Source organism: Osmerus eperlanus, chromosome 17 (assembly GCF_963692335.1).
Source record: "Osmerus eperlanus chromosome 17, fOsmEpe2.1, whole genome shotgun sequence".
NCBI classification, from domain to species: Eukaryota; Metazoa; Chordata; class Actinopteri; order Osmeriformes; family Osmeridae; genus Osmerus; species Osmerus eperlanus.
Genome location: NC_085034.1, coordinates 5,337,816 through 5,358,402, shown reverse-complemented (window position 1 = coordinate 5,358,402; position 20,587 = coordinate 5,337,816). Strand labels below are relative to the sequence as shown.

The following is a 20,587-nucleotide window of genomic DNA, read 5'->3' as shown; positions in this document are numbered from 1 at the left end:
TAACCAATCACCCTTCCCCTAAGTAACTCGATGTCCAATGGCATAGTCCGTTGTAAACGAGTGAGGTAACCAAGGCACAGGAACAATTCTTTTTTCAAGCGCGTGAACGAAAGTTGTCCTGCAGGCCACCAGCTGGGGGATCCATAGCAACCGTGGATAAACATGAGTTACTACAGCATAAGGTAGTCAAACCATATAAATATACGTTTGCGTGTCTGTTGTTATGCGTTTGTTGGCTAGTTTCTGTATTAGAAGCTGTTGCGTGCATTGTAGTTAGACGGACATTTCTGTTGAACACAACTTTTTTAACAGTACTGTTGCATTGCCCCCAATCTGGGCGAAGATGTTCAAGTGAGCCAGCTAGCGCGCTACTGTAGCACGACGAAATTGCGAGTTAAAAGTATTTGTTTATGGATAGCATAATACGAGTCAGTGAGTTTTATCGCTGAAATCTTTTCATGGGGATCGGTTTTGTGTTTAATCGCATGAATCGAAGTCTCGAGCTTGACATCTTGAACAATCATAAACGCTAGCCAGCTAGTTGACTGCCGCGGCATTCACGCCAATGTTGCAGTCACTGAGTGGCTAAGAAAAGCTAACGGTTTATAGATTGCAGAGACAGACAGATGTTTGGTCCGTGCACATCTGTTTAGAATGACGCGGAAGCCTGGTAATATTTCGTCAATCGGATATTCTTGCGTTACAAAGGTAATCAAGAAGGGAACATTATTGATCTCTCGCGTTACGGTGGCGGTGACATAGGAGCTTGAACCACTTACACTCCCTGGAGACTGCTCTGTTGAAGTGCTGGTCGATGATTAGCATTATACTTGGCATATTAGGGGGGACACGATCGTCGCATTGCCTCTTGCCAAATCCATCTTGCTAGTGTCCAATACTAAGAAGTGACGAGATGAGCTTCAACAACTCCAGGTGAACAAAATGTCATAATAAGTATAACATGATTGGCATTGTGTAGCCTAGCGATAACCTAGAAATCGAACTAAACGCTTTTTATCGTTTGTGATGCATCATCAACCACATCCTGGTGTTGTCAGAGACAACCAGCATCTTGCAAAAGCTAGCATAAATGAAAGCAATGGTTCAGAAAAGCATGTATAGACCTTCCCCTCCCATCAATTCTTTGCACAAAATGCTGTATATACTACAAATTCCTGGTCAAAATAATGAGGCACCTCCCCCACATAATGTAGTGGAATGTAGAATGGATTGAGTAGTTGGAGACAGGCTATCGGGTCGTGTAGTATGTGATTACCTATTCAGAAATCATCACCACAAATGGCTATAAATCAGTCTTTAGCATACGACATACTATAGTCACTCTGTACAGATAACCACCCATATTTACCTATACAACCACTGCTTTTATTGGCCTACAGAAACAAACCTTAACCCAACATGAGATGAAAGAAATGGGGAAGCTGGGTGTTCAAGTTGAGACATGTTCTTTGCTTGTCTGCCTGCAACATTCATCCAGTCTGCTCCAGGACAGAGGTGTCTTACATCTGACCAATAGTCTTTTGGGAATGGCAGGTTCTTTGCAAGCTGTCTTTTCATGTTAACTGATCATGAAAACAGGTGCTGGCCAGCCACATGATCAAAGTGTGTGTGTTTGTGTGTGTCCCTCTTCCTGTGTACAGAGTCAAGTAAGCTGTGGGTCTCTACTTGAATGAGGGAGAGATTAAAATCAGAGTGTAGTAGCTCCCACCCTTTCCTCTTCCTGCTACTATTGGGCTGGCATCATTTGATTGAATCTTTTAGCTCCACTGAAATATTTCCAGGGAACCTCTTAAGTGAAGGGGTAGGGAGGGACAAGACAATCATCCAGGAAATGTGTTACCATGTAGGCTAATAAACATAGGCCTTGTTGTCTGTTTTGTCAGTGGAAATGTGTCGGTGGTCATTGGAGATGGTTGCTGTGCCTTCTGTAGACTGAGTTTGGTAGGAGCTGGGTGCTAATGTATTTGACCAGCGTAAAGGCTGCATGTTGTGTGAGGAACATACAGTAGGCCTAGACGTACAGATTTTGATTGAGCTGTGATTGGACAAGTCCTCACTCCAGCTGCGTCTGTCCAATAAGGATTCACAGATGACAGCACACCCGTAGCCCCCTGCAAATATATGAGGAAGTCACTCGAATGTTATCTCCTATGCTATTCATGCTAGTAAAAACATCTCTCACAAGCCTCTCTTGTAGTCTGCTGGCTTTCATGTTCGGTTGGTCACACTCAAGGCTCTCTCCTATCGAGCTGTTTTTGTGCTCGTATGGTGACTCACTTGGTAGAGTGGGCTATGCCAGCTTCTGATGGGTGAGTGTGTGGAGTGCTGAACATTTGGGCTGTGAGTGGCCTTTTCTATCCCATTTTACATTACATTTAGTCATTTAGCAGACGCTCTTATCCAGAGCGACTTACAGTAAGTACAGGGACATTCCCCTGAGGCAAGTAGGGTGAAGTGCCTTGCCCAAGGACACAACGTCATTTTGTACGGCCGGGAATCGAACTGGCAACCTTCAGATTACTAGCCCGATTCCCTAACCGCTCAGCCACCTGACTCCCTATCCCGTGTCAAAGGCTGGAACAACACCACTCAGTGTGTTGCACATACGCAGCCCAGAAGCAGAGCTAAAGGTATACCGAGGATTGGAAAGTCATCACCATCGAGATGACATCAGGAAGTAGAGCTCAGTGGTTCAAGCACTTGATTGCTGATCAAGAGGTCGCAGGTTCAAATTCCCACTGTACTTCACCTTGGAGAAAACCGTCTGCCAAATGGAATACAAAGTTATTGCATTGCAACCACACAACCACAGAGAAGGGCTGTGTTTTTGCTTCATACCCATGTGTACTGTAGACTTCCACTTCTTTTCACCTGACAGTATGGTTGTAGTACACTTAACACATCGACTTAACACTACCCTGGAATACAAGCATGTGGCCGGCTACTACTGGACTGTGTGCTAGACTGGAAGGTCAGCAATGCTTTCCAGCTGAGGGAAGCATTTGATACAATTTAATTTTCGGTTTTCTTAGCACGACACATTCCTAACACATATGGCTCAGTGGCTTGAGCAATCCACTGACTTTGTTGGTCATGACTGGACTGCATGACAAGAAAAACATCTGGTATTTTGTAATCATCCGGTTCATGTGCCCTAAAACAAGCGCCCTGTTTTTGTATGCTTGTAAAGTAAGTGATTCCTCTTGCTTTCCTTTTGTAGTCCTCCATGATGGTCTTTCATGATTTGTAGGCAACATCACAAGGAAGTACATTGTTGTGTGTTTCTGAACACCTAATGAAGACGCTATAGACTCTCACCCAGAGAAGAGCAGCAAGGATGTGTATTTGGAATACCTCTGGGATGGGATATTATCAGAACACATCTCAAGTTTCCGTCATTTGTTTTGACATGGTTTAATTACTCCCTCAGGTGTGATTCCCCAGGCTGTCCTTAGCTGACCTGGATGACACTCCGCTGTTTTGTACCTAAACACACACACACACACAGACAAAAGGACAAAAAGTTCCAGTTTCCTAGCAACTGGACCACAGTCATTGGTCGCTGACATAGATCCAAACATTTCTAAATGAGAAGATAGTTTATGATTCCACTACTTGAGAATATTCTAGTAGCATAAGCATTTGTATAACTTTCATGTCTCCATATCTTTAACCTAGTTAAACTGAACTAAGAACTTACCGTCCAACAAACACATCAGTTTCATATGGCTTTGGTTAGCTGAAGTGACCCTACAGTTTTGGGGTTGGGTTATAGAAAAAAAAATGATTTTTCAGTTGAGCTTCAGTCAAAAAAACATCTTAGTGACTTGGGTTTTGAAATTTGTATATATCCACTTTTGAGTGTGAGGAAATGACGTTGTGCAGATTCATCATTTGTCAACTCTAATGAGGAACAAACTTGACCAGAACAGTTACTGAAAGAGGCACAATCTCAGTGTTTATAAGAAAGGGCTCAGCTGTCTTAATTTGATTGTTTTCTCTACAGTTAAACAAACAAACTTTTTTGTACAAACCTGACTTTGATTAGTAGCCTTCTCTAACAATCTTACTCGTCATAGTAGTTTGGCTCATCGTACATCACAGATTGCGAATCACTGTTTGGGGCGTGTGATAGAGAGTATTGCTTTGAGTGAGCAGTCATGGCAACAGCTCTTGGTCTCCTAGCTCAGTCACCCTCAGTTGTGAGAGCTGTCACTCCCCGGGGCAGCACCCCCTCCCTCGGGCCTCCTGGCCTCATCAGAGCAGGTATCTAGCAGGACCATACATGTGAATGAATGCCATTTAGCCCTGGAGTCTGAACTAGCATACGGGTGTACAGCAGCAGCAGCAGTAACATGGATACTATAAAGAGTGGGGGCTCTCAACAGCCTGTCTACAGCCGCTGGTCCTACAGGTACACACACACACACGTTTCCGTACGATGCTGACACTAATGATGTACTCTAGTTACATACGCACATTGTAACAACTAGTGTGTTGCTTCTCCTTTTTGTAGAGTGTATGGTATGACGGGATTAGAAAGTGAAACTTTGAGGTTTGACCCTCGTGCAGTCAGATAGGAGTCTGAGTCTGTGCTGAGTCTGCCTCTGTCCTGCTCTGTCCTGCTTTGCTCTATCCTGCTCTGTTCTATCCTGCTCTGTTGTGCTCTGCTCTGTCCTGTTCTGTCCTGCTCTGTCCTGCTCTGCTCTATCCTGCTCTGCTCTGTTGTGCTCTGCTCTGTCCTGCTCTGCTCTGTCCTGCTCTGTCCTGCTTTGCTCTGTTGTGCTCTGCTCTGTCCTGCTCTGCTCTGTCGTGCTCTGTCCTGCTCTGTCTTGCTCTGTCCTGCTCTGTCCTGCTCTGCTACAGTTAAAGATCTATGTTTGTCTCTCATGTTTCTGCAGTCATGTCGTTACTTATTCAAGGGGCCAAGGCTGCTGTAACAAGAGTGCGTGACGTTGAATGTCGTATGGTTGCTTCGGGTTTTGATCCCCTCGTATGCTGTAACCTAGGAAGGCATAAGAAGTCATCCTCCTGAGTTGTAAGCTCTCCAAAGGGACTTCTAGCTCAAAGCCTTCAAAACCAATGTTTGAAATAGGGTAATCCCCCTCCAAATGTTCAGATGGTGCATGCATTCATGGGTGTTTTCACCATTGTAGCCTATCTCCAGATCAAACCATTCCCTCTTGTCAGAGGGGTGGATTAGTGGATTCTTTTGTGTACTTTTAATTATGTTGCTTTGCTTTAATAATTTACCAAAGGGGAAAATGAAATTATTTTAATCTGTCCGATGCCACTGCAATCCTTATGCATGCATTACTATAGCATTGTCTCTTTACATTGACAAAAGAGACCCACTGTTTGTCTTATGCTAAACTCCTCACAGCCAGGTCTACATTTGAAATTGCTTTGATATCGTCAGCTGAATGCAGTTAGTTTCATCCTCATTCTGCTTTTACCAAAAGCTTGAGGAAAGGGATAGGGTGGTGGTCAAAGGCATTCTAAAACTTGTTGTCTTGACAGCTTGAAAGCACACAGCTGTCTTCGTGTTGTCCCTGTTTTCAGGAAATCTTGACAGCATAGTGCTAAAGCAGATTCCCCTTTCACTGGGGAAACAATTGGCTGCAGTTTTTAATCAATGCTCTTCAAGGTGCAGTGTTGACGGAGGTGTCCATGGTTACCTGGTCGGTGTCACGCCACACAGACGAGACTGCCTCTCCTTCCTACTCACCTACGCTGTGACAGTAATGAAACATTGATCTGAAACTGTGTGTGTGTGTGTGTGTGTGTGGGGGGGGTTGCTGGGGATAGAGGACGCTCAATGCTGGTTAAAGTACAGATTAAAGTATTGAGGATAATACCCTGAACTGTGAAGGATCAAGTGTCCTTCACACAGCATCTGCCCTGCTGTAGAAACAATCCACGTTATACAACGGTCAAACAGACATTAACTAGCCTAAGCCTATTGGACTTTACAGTATAGGTTGAAATGATACCTAGGATTTTGTACAAGCGTATTCTAATATAAATAGAACAACCAAGTCTGGTGTGCTTCGACATAGTTAGCCTGTGGTTGATTGCACATGCAAACGTAGCCTACTTTTCTCAAATATGAACGTAGGTTTGTGTCAGTTGCAAATGACCTTCTTCCATTGCTTCTTGTCTTGTCCTGCCTCCCTCCCCTGGCCCGGTGCCACCCTGCCCCGCCACTGAAGACCCTCCAGCTCCTCCAGCTTCTCCTCTACCTCAGCTGCAAGGTAAGACGTCCCGCCACTGCCAAGAACCATGACTGGCACCTGTAATCAAAGATCCACACACACACACCACACACACCGATTTATTGTGTCCCAGCTCGGACTATCGGTTTCCATGCACGCACTCCCCTAGCACGAGGCCGGCTTTCTTCGGAGGGAGACATGTAAACTACAACCCAGTAGGTTCAAAAGTAAAGTGAAAGCCGAACAGCGTGAAGCACGTGGGACATGTAAAAGAGGTGTGACCTTTGTTCTAACTTAAAGAAATTCATCTGCACTTCTGCCATTCTGATGGCCATTTTACTGCCAAGTCATGCTTGCATCCAGTCCTTGTGGGGAAGTCTAAAGCATACAGGCCTGCTAATCCCTATGGCAGTAACCATGTCCACCAATCCCCTGCTCACAGCAGAGGACAACACCCACCTCTGCAGCTCCTCTTCTCTGAGGTCTCTAGCTGGACAACTGTTGCTGGAGTCAACACACCCCTCACCCCCTTGCCCTAATGACACTACCCGGGTGTGTAATTAACACCTCCCTTCACGCTGTAGTCTGGGCCTGGTCTGACACCAGCTGCTGCTCTGTGGGGGGGTATCCTAGAAGTGACCTCCCAATAGACTGACCTCCATCCATGGACCAGCAACACCACAGCCACTTAGCGTTCAGAACTAGCATTAGCATGCTATGCCAACACTGTTATTCTAAGGGCATTGCATGCTTGCACACAAAGTCACATTGTTGGCTGATAATGACAAATCTCAAGGAAACGAGAGCTACCAAGTCCTTGTCCGTGTCCAGAATGGATTTGAACATCGACCGGCTCAGTTGTTTTGTAACCCCGTCACTGCCTCTGATGGTTTTACAGCAGGAAACAAAAATGGTCTCTAATGATCTGCTATCATATGACCTCGTGGAGAGCAGGAAGCAGTAGGTGGAGGTATGAAAGGTCTCAGCTGTGCTGCTCTGTGTCTGTCCCTCGTACACCTATGACATCAGCTGCCACTACGCATCACATCCTGCTGTAAAGGAATAGAAAAAAGAGGGGCGGCGGGGGGGGGGTAGTGCTGTCCAGAATATCAGAAAAAGGAGGGTTGAGCTGTAGATAGGATGGAGCTCCAGGAGGCAGACAGAGACATACCCTGTGCAGACGGAAGCCTCCTATGAGGTCAGATGTTTGGAGAGGTTTCAGACAGGAGCCAGACCTATGTTCCCTCCCTTCCATCCCTCCCTCCCTCCCTTCCCTCGCCTGGCACACCCACGCTCTCTCTGAACACCTACAAAGAAATGTGTGAGAGTGTGTGTGTGTACGTGTGTGTGTTTACGTGTGTGGATGTGGAGCAGAGATTGACTCCTTTGACTGTGTCTGTCTGAGTAGTGTCCTGCTGCTGCCCTTCTCCCTCCACTCTGTAGCTAAGCAACATGGGGCCCACTGGTCCTTTCATAGGTGTCCAGCAAGAGTGCCCGTTGGAGCCAGACAACAGGCCACTCACACAGCCGGAAACCAGACTGTGAAAAATGAGAATGATGTTGTGTGTGTGTGTGTGGGTGGGCTATCCAATCACCAAGGCCACTGTGACATTCACGCTAGAGCAGTTAGCTTTGTTGCAGGGCACGAAGCTGTATTTCCAAACATAGAACTGGTTTCATAAGTCCCCCATATACAGTTTCCAATATATCTATTGCATGCATTCAATGTGAGGGTATACATTTATGTGCCTGTGACACTTCTTGTAAAAAGGGCAACACAAATAACACTTGATTTAATTTGATTCTACACAAATGACAAGCGAAATCAAGGGAAGTGTTCAAGCACGGGTGATCATCTGGGCCAATCCTTACGATGATTTTAAACATGTTATCCTCCTCCTCGACAACACACAGCTGTGGCTTCGCGAGCTGTTCCAAGGTTCTCCTCCTTTCCGATCATTTACATCTGCGTTGCCCCCTAGTGGAGAAATCTGGAAAATCCTTGGTTTCCTTGGTGTGTGACCATGCGGGGGGAACCTGGAACCTGCCTGAAAGGTGCAGCTGTACGGGCGTAGTGAGTCACACCTGAGTCGTGATGAGAGTGCATGATGACCCATCCCCTGCCCCCTCTCTCCTCAGTGCCCGTGATGATGACAGCACCAGTCTCAGACAGCAGAAGCTGGAGAAGCAGGTAAGCAGCACACACATACACACACACACACACACACACACACACACACACACGTGTATATTCCCATAACAGGGTTTCCCGCAGAAAATGTGTTAGTTAAGGTGGTAGGGTGGGGTTTGCGGTCAGACCGGGGGACAAACCCCACCCTACCACCCTACCGTATTGTTTGTGCGATAGACTAATGCGGGGGGAGGGGTAGGGGTGTAGTTTGTGCGATAAACGAATGCGTTCTGCAGAGAAGGGAGACTGGCGTTGGCCACTGTTTGGAATGGAAGGGAGAAAACAGGACAGAGTAGCACAGCGGATATCGCTATTAACATCTTTTGGGGACGACGTTAGTTAAGGCGGCAGGCGTGTGTTGCTTAGGAGGCCGCCTGAACTGGAAAGGGCTGCGGGAAACCCTGCATAAACACACACACACACACACACATTAGCATAGCTGTTCAAGTTCAGCTTCTCTAATCAGCATGAAGTCATTTCGGACTATCATGTTATCAAATGGTAATACCCGCTGCCAAAGTGCTGTGGCCACCAAAAAAATACAATATCCAGGCTTGCCTCAGCCTTGTTTTGTGTGCATCAGCATTAGCATCTCAGTGAGAAGCTGACCTTGTTTTGTCAGTTTAATGTCACCCAGAGAAATAACCACTTCTGGCACACTGGTCAACACTGGGCTTAGTGTGGTGATTCATGTCAGGCAGAGGACCCACAAAGCAGCTCCGAGCTCTCTTCATGCTATCACACTTTCTTGACAAAAATAGGACATGGCTTCAAAACTGAGATTTCTCTATATCGCACATAACTATCCTTATATCACATTATACCTCTCCTTATATCACATACATACCTATCCCCATTTCAGTATATCTATCCTAACATCACAAAATGTGATATCTAATGCAGACCTGGGTGCAGTGTTCGCCATGTGTGATGTTGAGTGTACAACTGTCTCTGTCTTGATATACTGTGTGTGTGTGTGTATGTATGCCAAAGCACTTCTTACGTAATGAACACACACTCGAATTTGGAGGAGTACTTGGTCTTCTACAAGACTAGAACCAGTCCAAGACAACACTGTGCTATGCTCTGCGGTTCTATTTAGTTCCCATGTCCATTCATCCAGAACATGGAGCAGAACTGCCCCCTTCCATTGTCTTTATCTCTCTCTCTCTCTCTCTCTCTCTCTCTCTCTCTCTCTCTCTCTCTCTCTCTCTCTCTCTCTCTCTCTCTCTCTCTCTCTCTCCCTCCCCCATTGTCTGTATCTCTCTCTCCATCCTTCTCTCTCTTCCCCTCTCAGGAGTCTCTCTCTCTCTCTCTCTCTCCCCCATTGTCTGTATCTCTCTCTCCATCCTTCTCTCTCTTCCCCTCTCAGGAGTAGAGTGCTAATGACTACTGATTCAGTTGGAGACAGTGAACGAACACACACACACTCAAGCACACTTTAAGCTCTCTCATACAAACACACACACACTCTGGTGAGCTGTGGAGAAGGCAGGCGAGAGTGCGCTAGACGGACGTGTGGTGTTAAGGCAGTCGGTTGTCTAGTCGTCCCGGGAGGAGGGTCAGGGAGACCGAGTGATGCCCTGCAGAGGTGCTGCAGTCGGGGGGACAGTTTAGAAGTCTCCAGCCTCTCAGAGCAAGAAGGAACACAAAGCTGTTGGGTCCACAGGGAAACTGTTCACTTCGATTCACCGCTGTTCACGATGTCCATGGAACGGGTCGGTAATTATTGTTCATCCACAGATCAGACGTGAATGTTTAATGTATGTCGTTTGTACCTGTGTGCCAGAATGTGTATAGAATATAAGGAGCTGGATGGACAGCGTCGAATGCCCTTGGCTCCATGTTGTCGGAAGTGTTGCATTCTTGTATAACATGTAAAGTTCTACATTCCGTACGTGCTCGCCTGCTCGTGCAGTGTGGGGAGCTGTGCTCGAGCTCATCCTCTGCCCCGTGATATCATTGTTACAGTCTTCTCCTGTGTAGATATCCCCTGCTGGGTTCTTATCGTGTGGTATTTTCATTAGCTCACTGTTTAGTTTCCCGTTCAGCCTCAGCGGAGACGGGACCAGCCAAAGGGGAAACACATCCTCTTCCCTCAAACGCCCGGTTCCAGCCAGCGTAGGAAGAAAAAAAATGAAACGTCACAATGGATTTGTTTTAAAAATAGCCCTTTGCCGTCTTGGAGAACGTCAAAGCAAATGACTGAACGCGAGCGATCCCCTGCAACACTGCTCACAGGAGGGGCCGACACTGCCCCAAGGCATCGGTGGGGTTTCAAAGTTTGAGCGTTCTCTCAAACAAAGGCAACAGTTGACCCTCCGATATAGATGGACCAGTGCGCACGGCGTCTGGGGAGAAGCAACTCGTTTGTGGCATGGAAGGAAGAATCGGGAAAGGAGTTTGAATACGAGAGCAACAAATGAACAGTCTGGTCATTATGATAATCCACTGTGATGTTGAATTCATTTGCCGCTTTATTTGTAGTCGTGTAGACGAGTGTAAGTGTCACTCTTCTTAAAACAAAAGCCTTTTGAGGTGTTAACCAGACCCTGGCTGAATAGCAGATGAAGCAGCCTTTCATCTCCACTTTGATTAGCATGTTAATCAAAGAGGAGATGCCAAGTCTGTCTGGGTCACATTGCAGGTGTATTCATGTCACACTTGGCTGGATGCTGCAACCTTTGTTCGCGCTGTGCTTCTGTGTGTGAGTGTGCTTGTGTGTGTATACGTGTACACATGATTGCATGAACTTGAAACACACTTGTGCAAACATTTTTTCCCTGTTTGTGTGTGTGTGAAAACCATGTGTGTGTAGCACGCTCCTGTGTGTGTGTGCAAGTGCTGGAACCCCTAACAATGCGTTATGAAAGCTTCTGGGCTGGTGAATGGGAGAGTCCTCGTCCTGTTCCAACTCACTTCACCACCAAACCAGTGAGTTGTTTTGATGCTGGCTCGCTAATTGATGCGGTTACGTAAGGCCCAGCCTGCCTTACCAGGGACGGGCAGCTGGAGGGCCATTTTGACTGATCCTGTCAGATGAGTTTACAGGACTAGAAGATTCCTTCGATTATGCCATGGAGAAATCCCAGAACTTTCTTTTTTTAACTGTCAACCACAATAACATGTACATGGTAACTTGTTCTTGCAGAGTCTCCCAGTAGCAGCCTCTTCAGTGGCTCCTTCTCTGACAGTACTGCAGTACAGGTCCTGTACCTGCTGTCTTTCAGTAGGATTCCCATCCTGCTTCTCAGGGTAGCCTTCTCCAGTCAGCACCAGCCCTGACACAGAGACAACGTGAACGTTGTGATTCCTCTTGGTGATGATACTTTTGTGTTTCATTCGGTGCGTCAGTGCTTGATCGTCTCTCTCGCTCTCTCTCTCTCTCTCTCCCTGTCTTTACCTTTTCTTCTTCTCTTGCACTCTCTCCGCTTCTTTCTCTACCTCTCTCTCCCACTCTTACCTTTCTCTACCTCTTCCTTTCCCTCCTCCTCTCTACCTCCATCCCTGTCTTTTCTCCGTCGTGAAATGACGACAAAGAGCGGTCGGAAGCATGAAAAAGATTTCAAGGGCAGGATCCACTTCACTCTCAGGCACTAGAGCCTTCCGTTACCATAGGAACCTTGCGCTCTGAGCCATCCCCTATCAGGGCAAGCCAGTCAGAGCAACGTGCCTTGTTGCTTCTCAGCTTTTTTTTTTCTTTTGCCTTTTGACGTTGCCGGGCTCACCAGTGACCCATCCACCTTGTTTGTTTGGCTGAACAAGGACGTTGAGTGGTCGTTGTATCTGGGGAGACTGTGATGAGCAGTAACGGGAGCGTTCATTGGTGAAGGGACGAGCGAGGCTTCACACTACGCGTCCTGGGAGCTGAGACTGCGGGAGAGACGGCAGCCTTCAAACCCCCTTCAGCAGTGTCCCGCTTCCGCCTCGACTCCGCCGCCAACCACTTTCTCCACTCACCCCTGCTGTTCCCCTCCCCGTCCACAGAGGGCGCTGCTGGAGCAGAAGCAGAGGCGGAAGCGCCAGGAGCCGCTGATGGTGCAGCCCAACCCGGAGGCGCGTCCGCGGCGCTCCAAGCCCAGGCGCGGCGAGGAGCAGGCCCCCCTCGTCTCGTCACGTCTCAGCAACACCAGCGACGTCATCATGGACGGTACGTTTCGAGGGACACAGGGCCAGGGAGAGCTAGATAAGCCAATGTTTCTCTAGGTTCTCCCAGGGGGTGTATTCATCTGGTCGGGTGTGTCTCTCAGTTCCCAACAATAGAGCTGAACTTATGATGATAATAATAAGTAAAACTGTGTGTGTGGCTGTGAGTGAGTGAGTGAGTGAGTGAGAGAGAGAGAGAGAGAGAGAGAGAGAGAGAGAGAGAGAGAGAGAGAGAGAGAGAGAGAGAGAGAGAGAGAGAGAGAGAGAGAGAGAGAGAGAGAGAGAGAGAGAGAGAGAGAGAGAGAGAGAGAGAGAGAGAGAGAGAGAGAGAGAGAGAGAGAGAGAGAGAGAGAGAGAGAGAGAGAGAGAGAGAGAGAGAGAGAGAGAGAGAGAGAGAGAGATTTTGACGGACGTGTGTGTGTGTCGTGTGCGTAACTGTTCCAGTTCTCAGGGTAACTGAGGAGACGCCCAGGCAGCGTTCGTCTCGGACACAGAAGAAGGCCTGGAGAATAGACAGACGGGGTTACCAAATGATACGCAGTGAAACATTCACGTGTTCAGGCAAGGACAGGGCAAGCTACAGAAACACATCAGAGGTCAGGGATACTCAGACTGCCACTCTTACACCATAGATTACAAGCTGACATGAGGCCGACATGTCCCTTTTACCAACCCTCATGGGTGCTAACCTAATAAACTGTAGAAGAGTTACTAAGCAGTGGGTGACAAACAGAATATCTGTCATCCTCATGCTAGCTGGACAGTCATTACCACGCCTTCTGTTACCGCCAACGCCTCACATACTAACAAGCTATTGAAGCTTTGTCAACAAATGTCCCCTTTCCTCCTGTAGGCATCGATGGTCCTGCTGCCTTCCTGGTGCCAGAACCCCCAGACCTGGGTACCAAGATCCAGATCCTGTCAGTGAGCCAGCCCCAGCCCCAGCCTCAGCCCCTGTCCCAGCTCAAGCCTCAGTCCCCCCCTGCGGATGAGCCAGAAAGGGATGGAGACACAGAGACACTGCTGGAGCCCAAGACAGACATCCATGAGCTGCTGCAGAAAAGAGGTGAGATGGGGAGGTGGGCCGGAGGGATGGGGGGTTGGAGGGTTGGGGGACTGGGGGGGATAGGCAGGTAAGGTGCTGGGGGGCTGTGTGAGTAGGGCTGGGAAGGACTATTGTCGGCCAAGACAAGTCGTCGGTCCAGACATGTTTGTATTGGAGCTGTGAGCATGTATTTAGGAAGAGGAAGTTGACATACAGTGTGTTTGAAGAGCACTGTTCATACAAGAGTACTTACTCCACACAGCAAGTAGGTCTATCAAATACGGCCTAGTTGTGGCAGGAAACTTGGCTAGCAGCAAGGGAGTGCGTTAGTTATTTACCTCCATCATTTACCCTGCCGATCCCCTGTGCTGCGCTGGGGCGGCACACACATACCAAGCAGCTTCATGGATACGGTCCGGTCAGGGCCTGAGGTGTCCCCTCCCTCTCCTGATACCTCCAAGTCCACCGAGCTGAGCACCACCTGAAGGGAGGATGACAAGTCAGAGTGACAGGAAAGGGGAGAGAAGCAGTGAGAGATTGAAGCCAAACGAGTGGCCTGAAGAGATAGAGAGGAGTGCGGCAGAGCAAGGGAGACTGGAGAGAGGGGAGTAGAGAGGAAGTGTTGGGGCAAAAAAGGTAGGGTGAGGTGATGTGAGGTGATAAAAGAAATCTAAGATGAAGGTCAGGCCGGGCTTGCGTCTGTATTTTTTTTGGGCATTCCTCTTTCCATCCCCAGAGACGTCAGCACGATTATGTTGTGGCTGTCCAGGGCAACCAGGCTTTTTCCACCCTGTGTGTGTGTGTGTGTGTTTTAGGGCAGCCTGTGTGTGTACTAGGGTAGCCTGTGTGTGTGTGCGCGCTAGGGCAATGTGTGTGGCAGGCAGCAGACAGGAAGGAGATTGATGGTGACGCATTGCTGTGAAATGGCTTGTTTCATGATTTGATGCAGCTTCATATGTTGGTTTCCCTGCAGTTTAAATTTTTTATTTTATTTACAACACACCAGACAAGGTCCTTAACTCACAGACTGGGTTCAAGGTCTCAGTCACCCTAACAAATAATTGCTGCCTTAGTTTTAGATTGGAAATATATACAAAAGGATATGGATATTATAGTTGCTCTTTGTACGGATGCTAAATATGCTTAAAAAAAAAAGCCACTGTTACATCCTTTTTTATGTTGACGAGATTCATTATAGCCGGAAATTTCTGCCTGATTACTCTGGGTTAGAGGGGCTGATGATAGGATATTAGGCAGCCTACTTACCTATATTCATCTGTTCCCCGCTTGAAACACGAGTCTTGGTGATACTTACCTTTCAATTATGCAAACCTTCATCAGTTATGTCACCTAGATTTAGCACTGGGTCTTATCCTCAGGTACCTCACAGGTATTCCTGTCTCCTCTCAGTTTCACATCCCTCGAAGGAAATGAACGTAAAAAGAACTCAACTGCATTTCCTTGAAGATTAAAATGAAAGATTTGACCATAATCGGTTCGAGCTTTTAACGAAGGGAATGGAGAATGAAGTGAATGGAATACAATCTCCATTCACAATCTCCATTCTCAGTGAGGGCTTTAAATAAAAAATGCAGACTGATTTCTTTTCCGGTTTCAAATGATAATTATGGAGCCTTGTCTCATAAAGGTTGAGCAAGCATGATCAGGCTCCTTTGACATTTCCAACAATCCAATTAATGAAGCTTGTCAGCCGTCCTCCGCGTTGTTTGCTGTTTTTAATTGGTGCCCTGGAGTCACGATCAAAGTGTAACATTTGGAATGTGTGTGTGATGCTAAGCACTTGTTTGGCATCCAGATGCATCTCCAGGGCTGGAGCTGAAAGGGTTAGGGTGTGTCAATATTGTTTCTAGCAGCTCAGGTCTGTTCCATCTTTACTGCAGAGGCGTGGGACTGCTCTCTCAGCTCTCAGCCCTCCCCCTCCGAGGCTGGCCCTGCCCGTGATAGGGTGAACCAGCTGAAGCCCTCCCCCTCCGAGGCTGGCCCTGCCCGTGATAGGGTGAACCAGCTCAGGTCCAACCCTGAGGAGGAAGGGCCAGAGGGGTCAGGGGAGGGCCCAGAGCGCCCCCTGTCAGCCAGGGTGAAACTGCTTCAGTCAGGTAGAGTGCAGTGCTTGTGGTGGTGGATGGTGTTTGGGTGCTGGGAAACGGGTCCCTTTGTCTCTTTCACTCCATCTTTGCAATACTGTGTCACAGGTTGATTCGAGTGGTTTGACGATATGGCACTGACAACGACTTTAACTTACTGTATCATACTGTAACATACTGGTTTCTGTTTGAAATGGAAGAGGCATATATGCTTCTGGCTGACAGGCACAACCATGAGGAAACTGTCTGAGGCTTAAGGTTGTGCATAATATGCCTGCCTTGAGATTGGACTCAAATTCTTCCAACAAATCAAACTGACACAGCTGCAAAGATGGAGTCCTCTCTCCCTTTTTTTTCTGGCTCTGCTAACTAGTCTACTTTTCCTCACCCCTCAACAGCACTCTAGTTTCCGTGGCGGCTTTAGAGTAATCCACAGAGCTAGCCGGAGTCTCGGCTGATGAATCTAATTAACAGTGAGATACTGACGCATGTCTACTGCAGGCCAGCTCGTCCAGATGCCTGGATGTCTGACCACTCTTATGATGTGATGTGTCTGCTCTGCTGATGAAAGCACTCTGAGAGGAGTTCAGCATCTCTTTCTCATCCTTTAAAACCCTCGCAAGTGGAGGGTTGGGGAAAAAAAGGGGAATAATTGCTGACAATGGTCTATTTCTGTCTGTAAAGAGCGTCTTTAGTTGACAACGCCAGGAAAAGCCAGCTGAATTGAAAGGGGCCTATTTGGCCCGCATTGTCAAGACGTACCCTTGGACCTGAACATTGTGCTCTCGGTGAATCTCTGTAGAAGACAGAGCCAGGTTGGTTATTAGCACATTCATTGTTGTCCATTTCAGTGCAGAGCCGGATAAGATACAATGGCGGAATGACACAATAGCAGAGGTTAAGTGCTGAACTATAATGGGGAACATGGTTTTTGGTTCCAACTTCCAAAGACGCCGTGTCAATTCATCCCTCTGTGGTTAGCTTACATACTTTCTCCTCAGTTATGAGTGTGGATGTTTGGTAAGCAGCTAGTTTGACTCCTCAAAAATAAACAAGTCTGTTGAATCTTTAAGTAGGCACAGAAAGAGGGGCTTGAGCTGCATAATATAATACTTGGTTTTTCCCATTGCAGAAATATTGCATCAGTTTGGATCAATTCAGCCGAATTTCTTTCATTTTTAGTATCACACATCAAAGTGTAAGTGATAAAGTAAAAAATATGCATATTCCGTTTTTCTGCTAATCATAACCTGCAGGGAATCTCTTATTCTCTCACGTTTAAACAAAGCTCTTCCTCTGGGGATAAAAGAACAGGGAAGCCTTAGTATTATAACATGCAAATGGATGTGCTCTGAGTTCAACTGTCTGCTTGGGCGCATCTCTTTTGGTGGAACAAGAATCAAGGCAAACTAAATGTCAGATCTCCCAAGCACACTCAACCCTCCTCACTCCTCTGGCCCCCTCGCTCCACCAGGGCTCTCTGGCAGCATGAACTACGACGAGGCCAGCGGAGATGAGGGAGATGAGGAGGAAGATCGGACTCGGTCCCTGTCCCCGAACACAGAGTCCACCAGGCCGGCGTCAGCCTCCAGCACCAAGTCTAACACAGTAAGAACCAGGCCTACAGTCCTACTTCGGACTGGCTTCCCTCTGTGGCTAAATGCAGAACAAAAACGATTGTTTTAACTTATCCGTGTGTGTGTGTGTGTGTGTGTGTCAGGAGTATGTCACCACAGGTTCTCCCACAGCAGAGAGCCCCCTGATTGAGGTGGACAACCTGGAGGAGTTTGTGCTGCGTCCTGCCCCTAGGGGCGCCACGGTCAAGTGTCGCATCACCAGGGACAAGAAGGGCATGGACCGAGGCCTGTACCCTACCTACTTCATGCACCTGGAGAGAGAGGATGGCAGGCGGGTAGGGCGTCCGTTCTGGTTTTTAACCTCCAATGGTGAACACAACCCATGGTTCCGAGTCATCTCGTTTCCCCCACGGTTGTCTTGCGTGTCATTGCCGAGAAACGGCAATAATCTCCTGGTGTGCGTTGTCGTGTCTGCCAGCTGTTCCTGCTCGCGGGGAGGAAGAGGAAGAAGAGCAAGACCTCCAACTACCTGATCTCCGTGGATCCCACGGACCTATCACGCGAGGGAGAGAGCTTCATGGGGAAGCTAAGGCAAGACGCCCACCACAGACGCTCTCAGCTTAAGCAGCTGGTGTTAAAGGGATAGTCCAACCAAAACACTAAATCATTCAGAGCCTCACTGTCACTTTATATTCCAGCCTTCTGGGTGAAGGGCTGTCGGTGGAGCACGGCTAGACGTAAGAACCTCCCAGATGTCATTGTGTTGTCCTGTTGGTGCTGCAGGTCCAACCTGATGGGGACCAAGTTCACGGTGTATGACAACGGCACCAACCCCTGCAAGAACCCTGGGACCCTTCTGGAGGAGAGCAACACACGGCAGGAGCTGGCGGCCATCTGCTACGTGAGTCCCTCACACACACACACACACACACACACACACACACACACACACACACACACACACACACACATGCAGACACACACACAGGCAGACACACAAACACTGGAGTTATTTAATCCTTAAGACAGGTGTGTGTGGTTCTGAACTCTCGTCTTCCTTCACAGGAGACTAATGTGCTCGGGTTCAAAGGTCCACGGAAGATGACCGTCATCATCCCTGGTATGAACATGAACTTCGAGAGGGTCCCTGTCCGCCCCACCAGCGTGAGTCCGGGCCTATGATGTCACTTCCTCTGTCGCACGGACTAAGAGAGTGTTATCGCTGCTGTCTCGGTGTATTATCGCCGCATTCACTACTGACATCATCATACTCGCTGCAGGCCACGCTTAGCGTTGCCTGTCATTTCAGAACCAGCACAGAATTACATCATTCTCATAATTGCAAATAATATGGGGCAATTTGTCCTCACACACACCAGAGTTTGCGAATGAGTGTGCAGTCTGTGTGACAGCTGTGTGTGTGTGTGTTGACTCTGCAGGAGCAGGACAGCCTGCTGAGTAAGTGGCAGAATCACTCCCTGGACAACCTGATCGAGCTGCACAACAAGGCCCCGGTGTGGAACGACGACACCCAGTCCTACGTGCTCAACTTCCACGGCCGCGTCACCCAGGCCTCCGTCAAGAACTTTCAGATCGTCCATGACAACGATCGTGGGTCTAGTCCGTGTTTCCCCCTCTCGTTCTCTCTCTCTTTCTCTTTCTCTCTCCCTACTCTAGATCAGGTTGTGTAGATCCTTGTTGTTCGTAGTTTCATGTGAGGTTCAACTGTCTCCCTTTTGACCCTGACAGCGGACTACATCGTCATGCAGTTTGGCAGAGTGGCCGAGGACGTGTTCACCCTGGACTACAACTACCCCATGTGTGCCCTGCAGGCCTTCGCCATTGGCCTGTCCAGCTTTGACAGCAAACTGGCCTGCGAGTGACCACACCGCCCCACTTCAGCATGATAACCCCCCCCCCCCCCCCCCCCCCCATACACACACACACTCGCCTCCTATCTCTCCACAGGACTGGGTGCCTGACCATTCCCCTGCTTCGGGGCTCAGACACAGATTCCCTGTACCGTTGACCAGCTGTAGCTGTACTTTGCCTCGGAAAGGAAAACCATGAACTCTGCTCGCCTTCCTGCTAATGACATGTCCTCCTAACACCACTCCTCTCCCTGTCAGCGACTTGTCAAATCATGACAGTCAAATCAAACTGACCAAGAGGAGGGGGAGAACTTGGGTGAGACGCGTGTGGGCCACTCGGATCAACAGGAACCATTAAACTACCACTGCACCAAGAGGGGAACTTAAGGCTATGACGCCTTTGTTTCTATTTGTATTTAAGCAATGCTTTGTGTTTAAACAAGTTTGTACTTGCAGTTTTACAATTTAGTCATTGTTAATTGGTGAATGTGTATAAAGGGAAAGAGGACACAGTCCCCAACACTCCAGTGAAGGTGAACTCAAGCACAGAACATGCCTCATCACTCACATCACACGGTATTAGATTTGAATGACTTGCTGCCTGGAAATTACCGTTGCATTATATTTTGTGGCAGATTGTTTTTAATGTTGCTTTTATTGCCTTCCTTCGTTTTTGTGCTCTTGCATTAATGTCACAGAGATTGTGACCATGTCGTTGATTTCTGCTTTAAAAAAAAAAGTATCCATGACATTTATATCCTTTCATATCCATTTAATACTTTCTTATCACTACAGGTTCCTGTTTAATCTGAGCAGATTATTACTTAACTACAAATATCTGTGTTTGTGTTTTAGTGAAGTGTCTATAGTTTTTCTACATAGCATGGTACTATAACGTCACAGAAAATTACTATGTTTAAACCATGCAGGAAAACAAATGGAGTAGTTCCGGAGAGATAAAAGGATTTATTTTATCGTTTATGACATAATGTTCACTTTCCTATGAACTGAAAATGTTACAAAATGTCAACTAAATGTCATGTTAGGACAGGAAGAGAATATAATGGCCTATACTAAACCTTCGCCAAAATAAATCTACCCAACCATTACAAATGATATCAGATTTCATAATACGACACAATACTGTTGAAATAATAAAGACTGGAACAATACCTTGGTAATAGGGGTTCAGAATTCCTAGTTTCAGTCAAAAGACTAGCCCAAGAGTAAAATTACCTTACAATGGATCTTTGGAAACACAAGGTTATTTTAATGATGTAATAGAATGTCTGCTTATTATGAGCAGTGGAATGATTTCTCTTGAGGAAGAAAATGGTTGATTCCAGAACAACATGTTTCAGCACTGATCATGTGTGTGCCAGTACCCTTAAGGAAGTTTAGCTTTTTTGAAAACGA

At 47.4% G+C, this 20,587-nt stretch overlaps 1 protein-coding gene across 6 annotated transcripts; it reads left to right on the top strand.

Annotated features, from left to right (window-relative positions):
• Positions 1-70: 70 nt before the first annotated feature.
• tulp3 (TUB like protein 3) lies at positions 71-20,330 on the top strand. 6 transcript variants are annotated; one of them, XM_062483257.1, is made up of 13 exons: positions 71-182; positions 6,234-6,275; positions 8,376-8,427; positions 12,415-12,577; positions 13,427-13,639; positions 15,520-15,735; positions 17,198-17,331; positions 17,444-17,635; positions 17,779-17,891; positions 18,084-18,201; positions 18,366-18,464; positions 18,740-18,911; positions 19,050-20,330. In XM_062483257.1, exons 1-13 carry the CDS (start codon positions 163-165, stop codon positions 19,181-19,183), a joined length of 1,668 nt encoding a protein of 555 aa, XP_062339241.1. In that variant the 5' UTR covers positions 71-162; the 3' UTR covers positions 19,184-20,330. The 6 variants fall into 6 exon arrangements, with proteins under 6 accessions (XP_062339241.1, XP_062339242.1, XP_062339240.1 ...); XM_062483258.1 differs by lacking the exon at positions 71-182 and adding an exon at positions 283-933; XM_062483256.1 differs by lacking the exon at positions 71-182 and adding an exon at positions 4,198-4,435.
• Positions 20,331-20,587: the final 257 nt, after the last annotated feature.

Excerpts from the sequence above, each read along its gene's own strand:
- tulp3 (XM_062483256.1), top strand. The coding sequence starts at position 4,377 with ATGGATACTATAAAGAGTGGGGGCTCTCAACAGCCTGTCTACAGCCGC. Across the intron at positions 15,736-17,197 it reads GGTGAAACTGCTTCAGTCAG|GGCTCTCTGGCAGCATGAAC; the intron begins GTAGAGTGCAGT and ends TCGCTCCACCAG. Across the intron at positions 17,332-17,443 it reads CCAGCACCAAGTCTAACACA|GAGTATGTCACCACAGGTTC; the intron begins GTAAGAACCAGG and ends TGTGTGTGTCAG.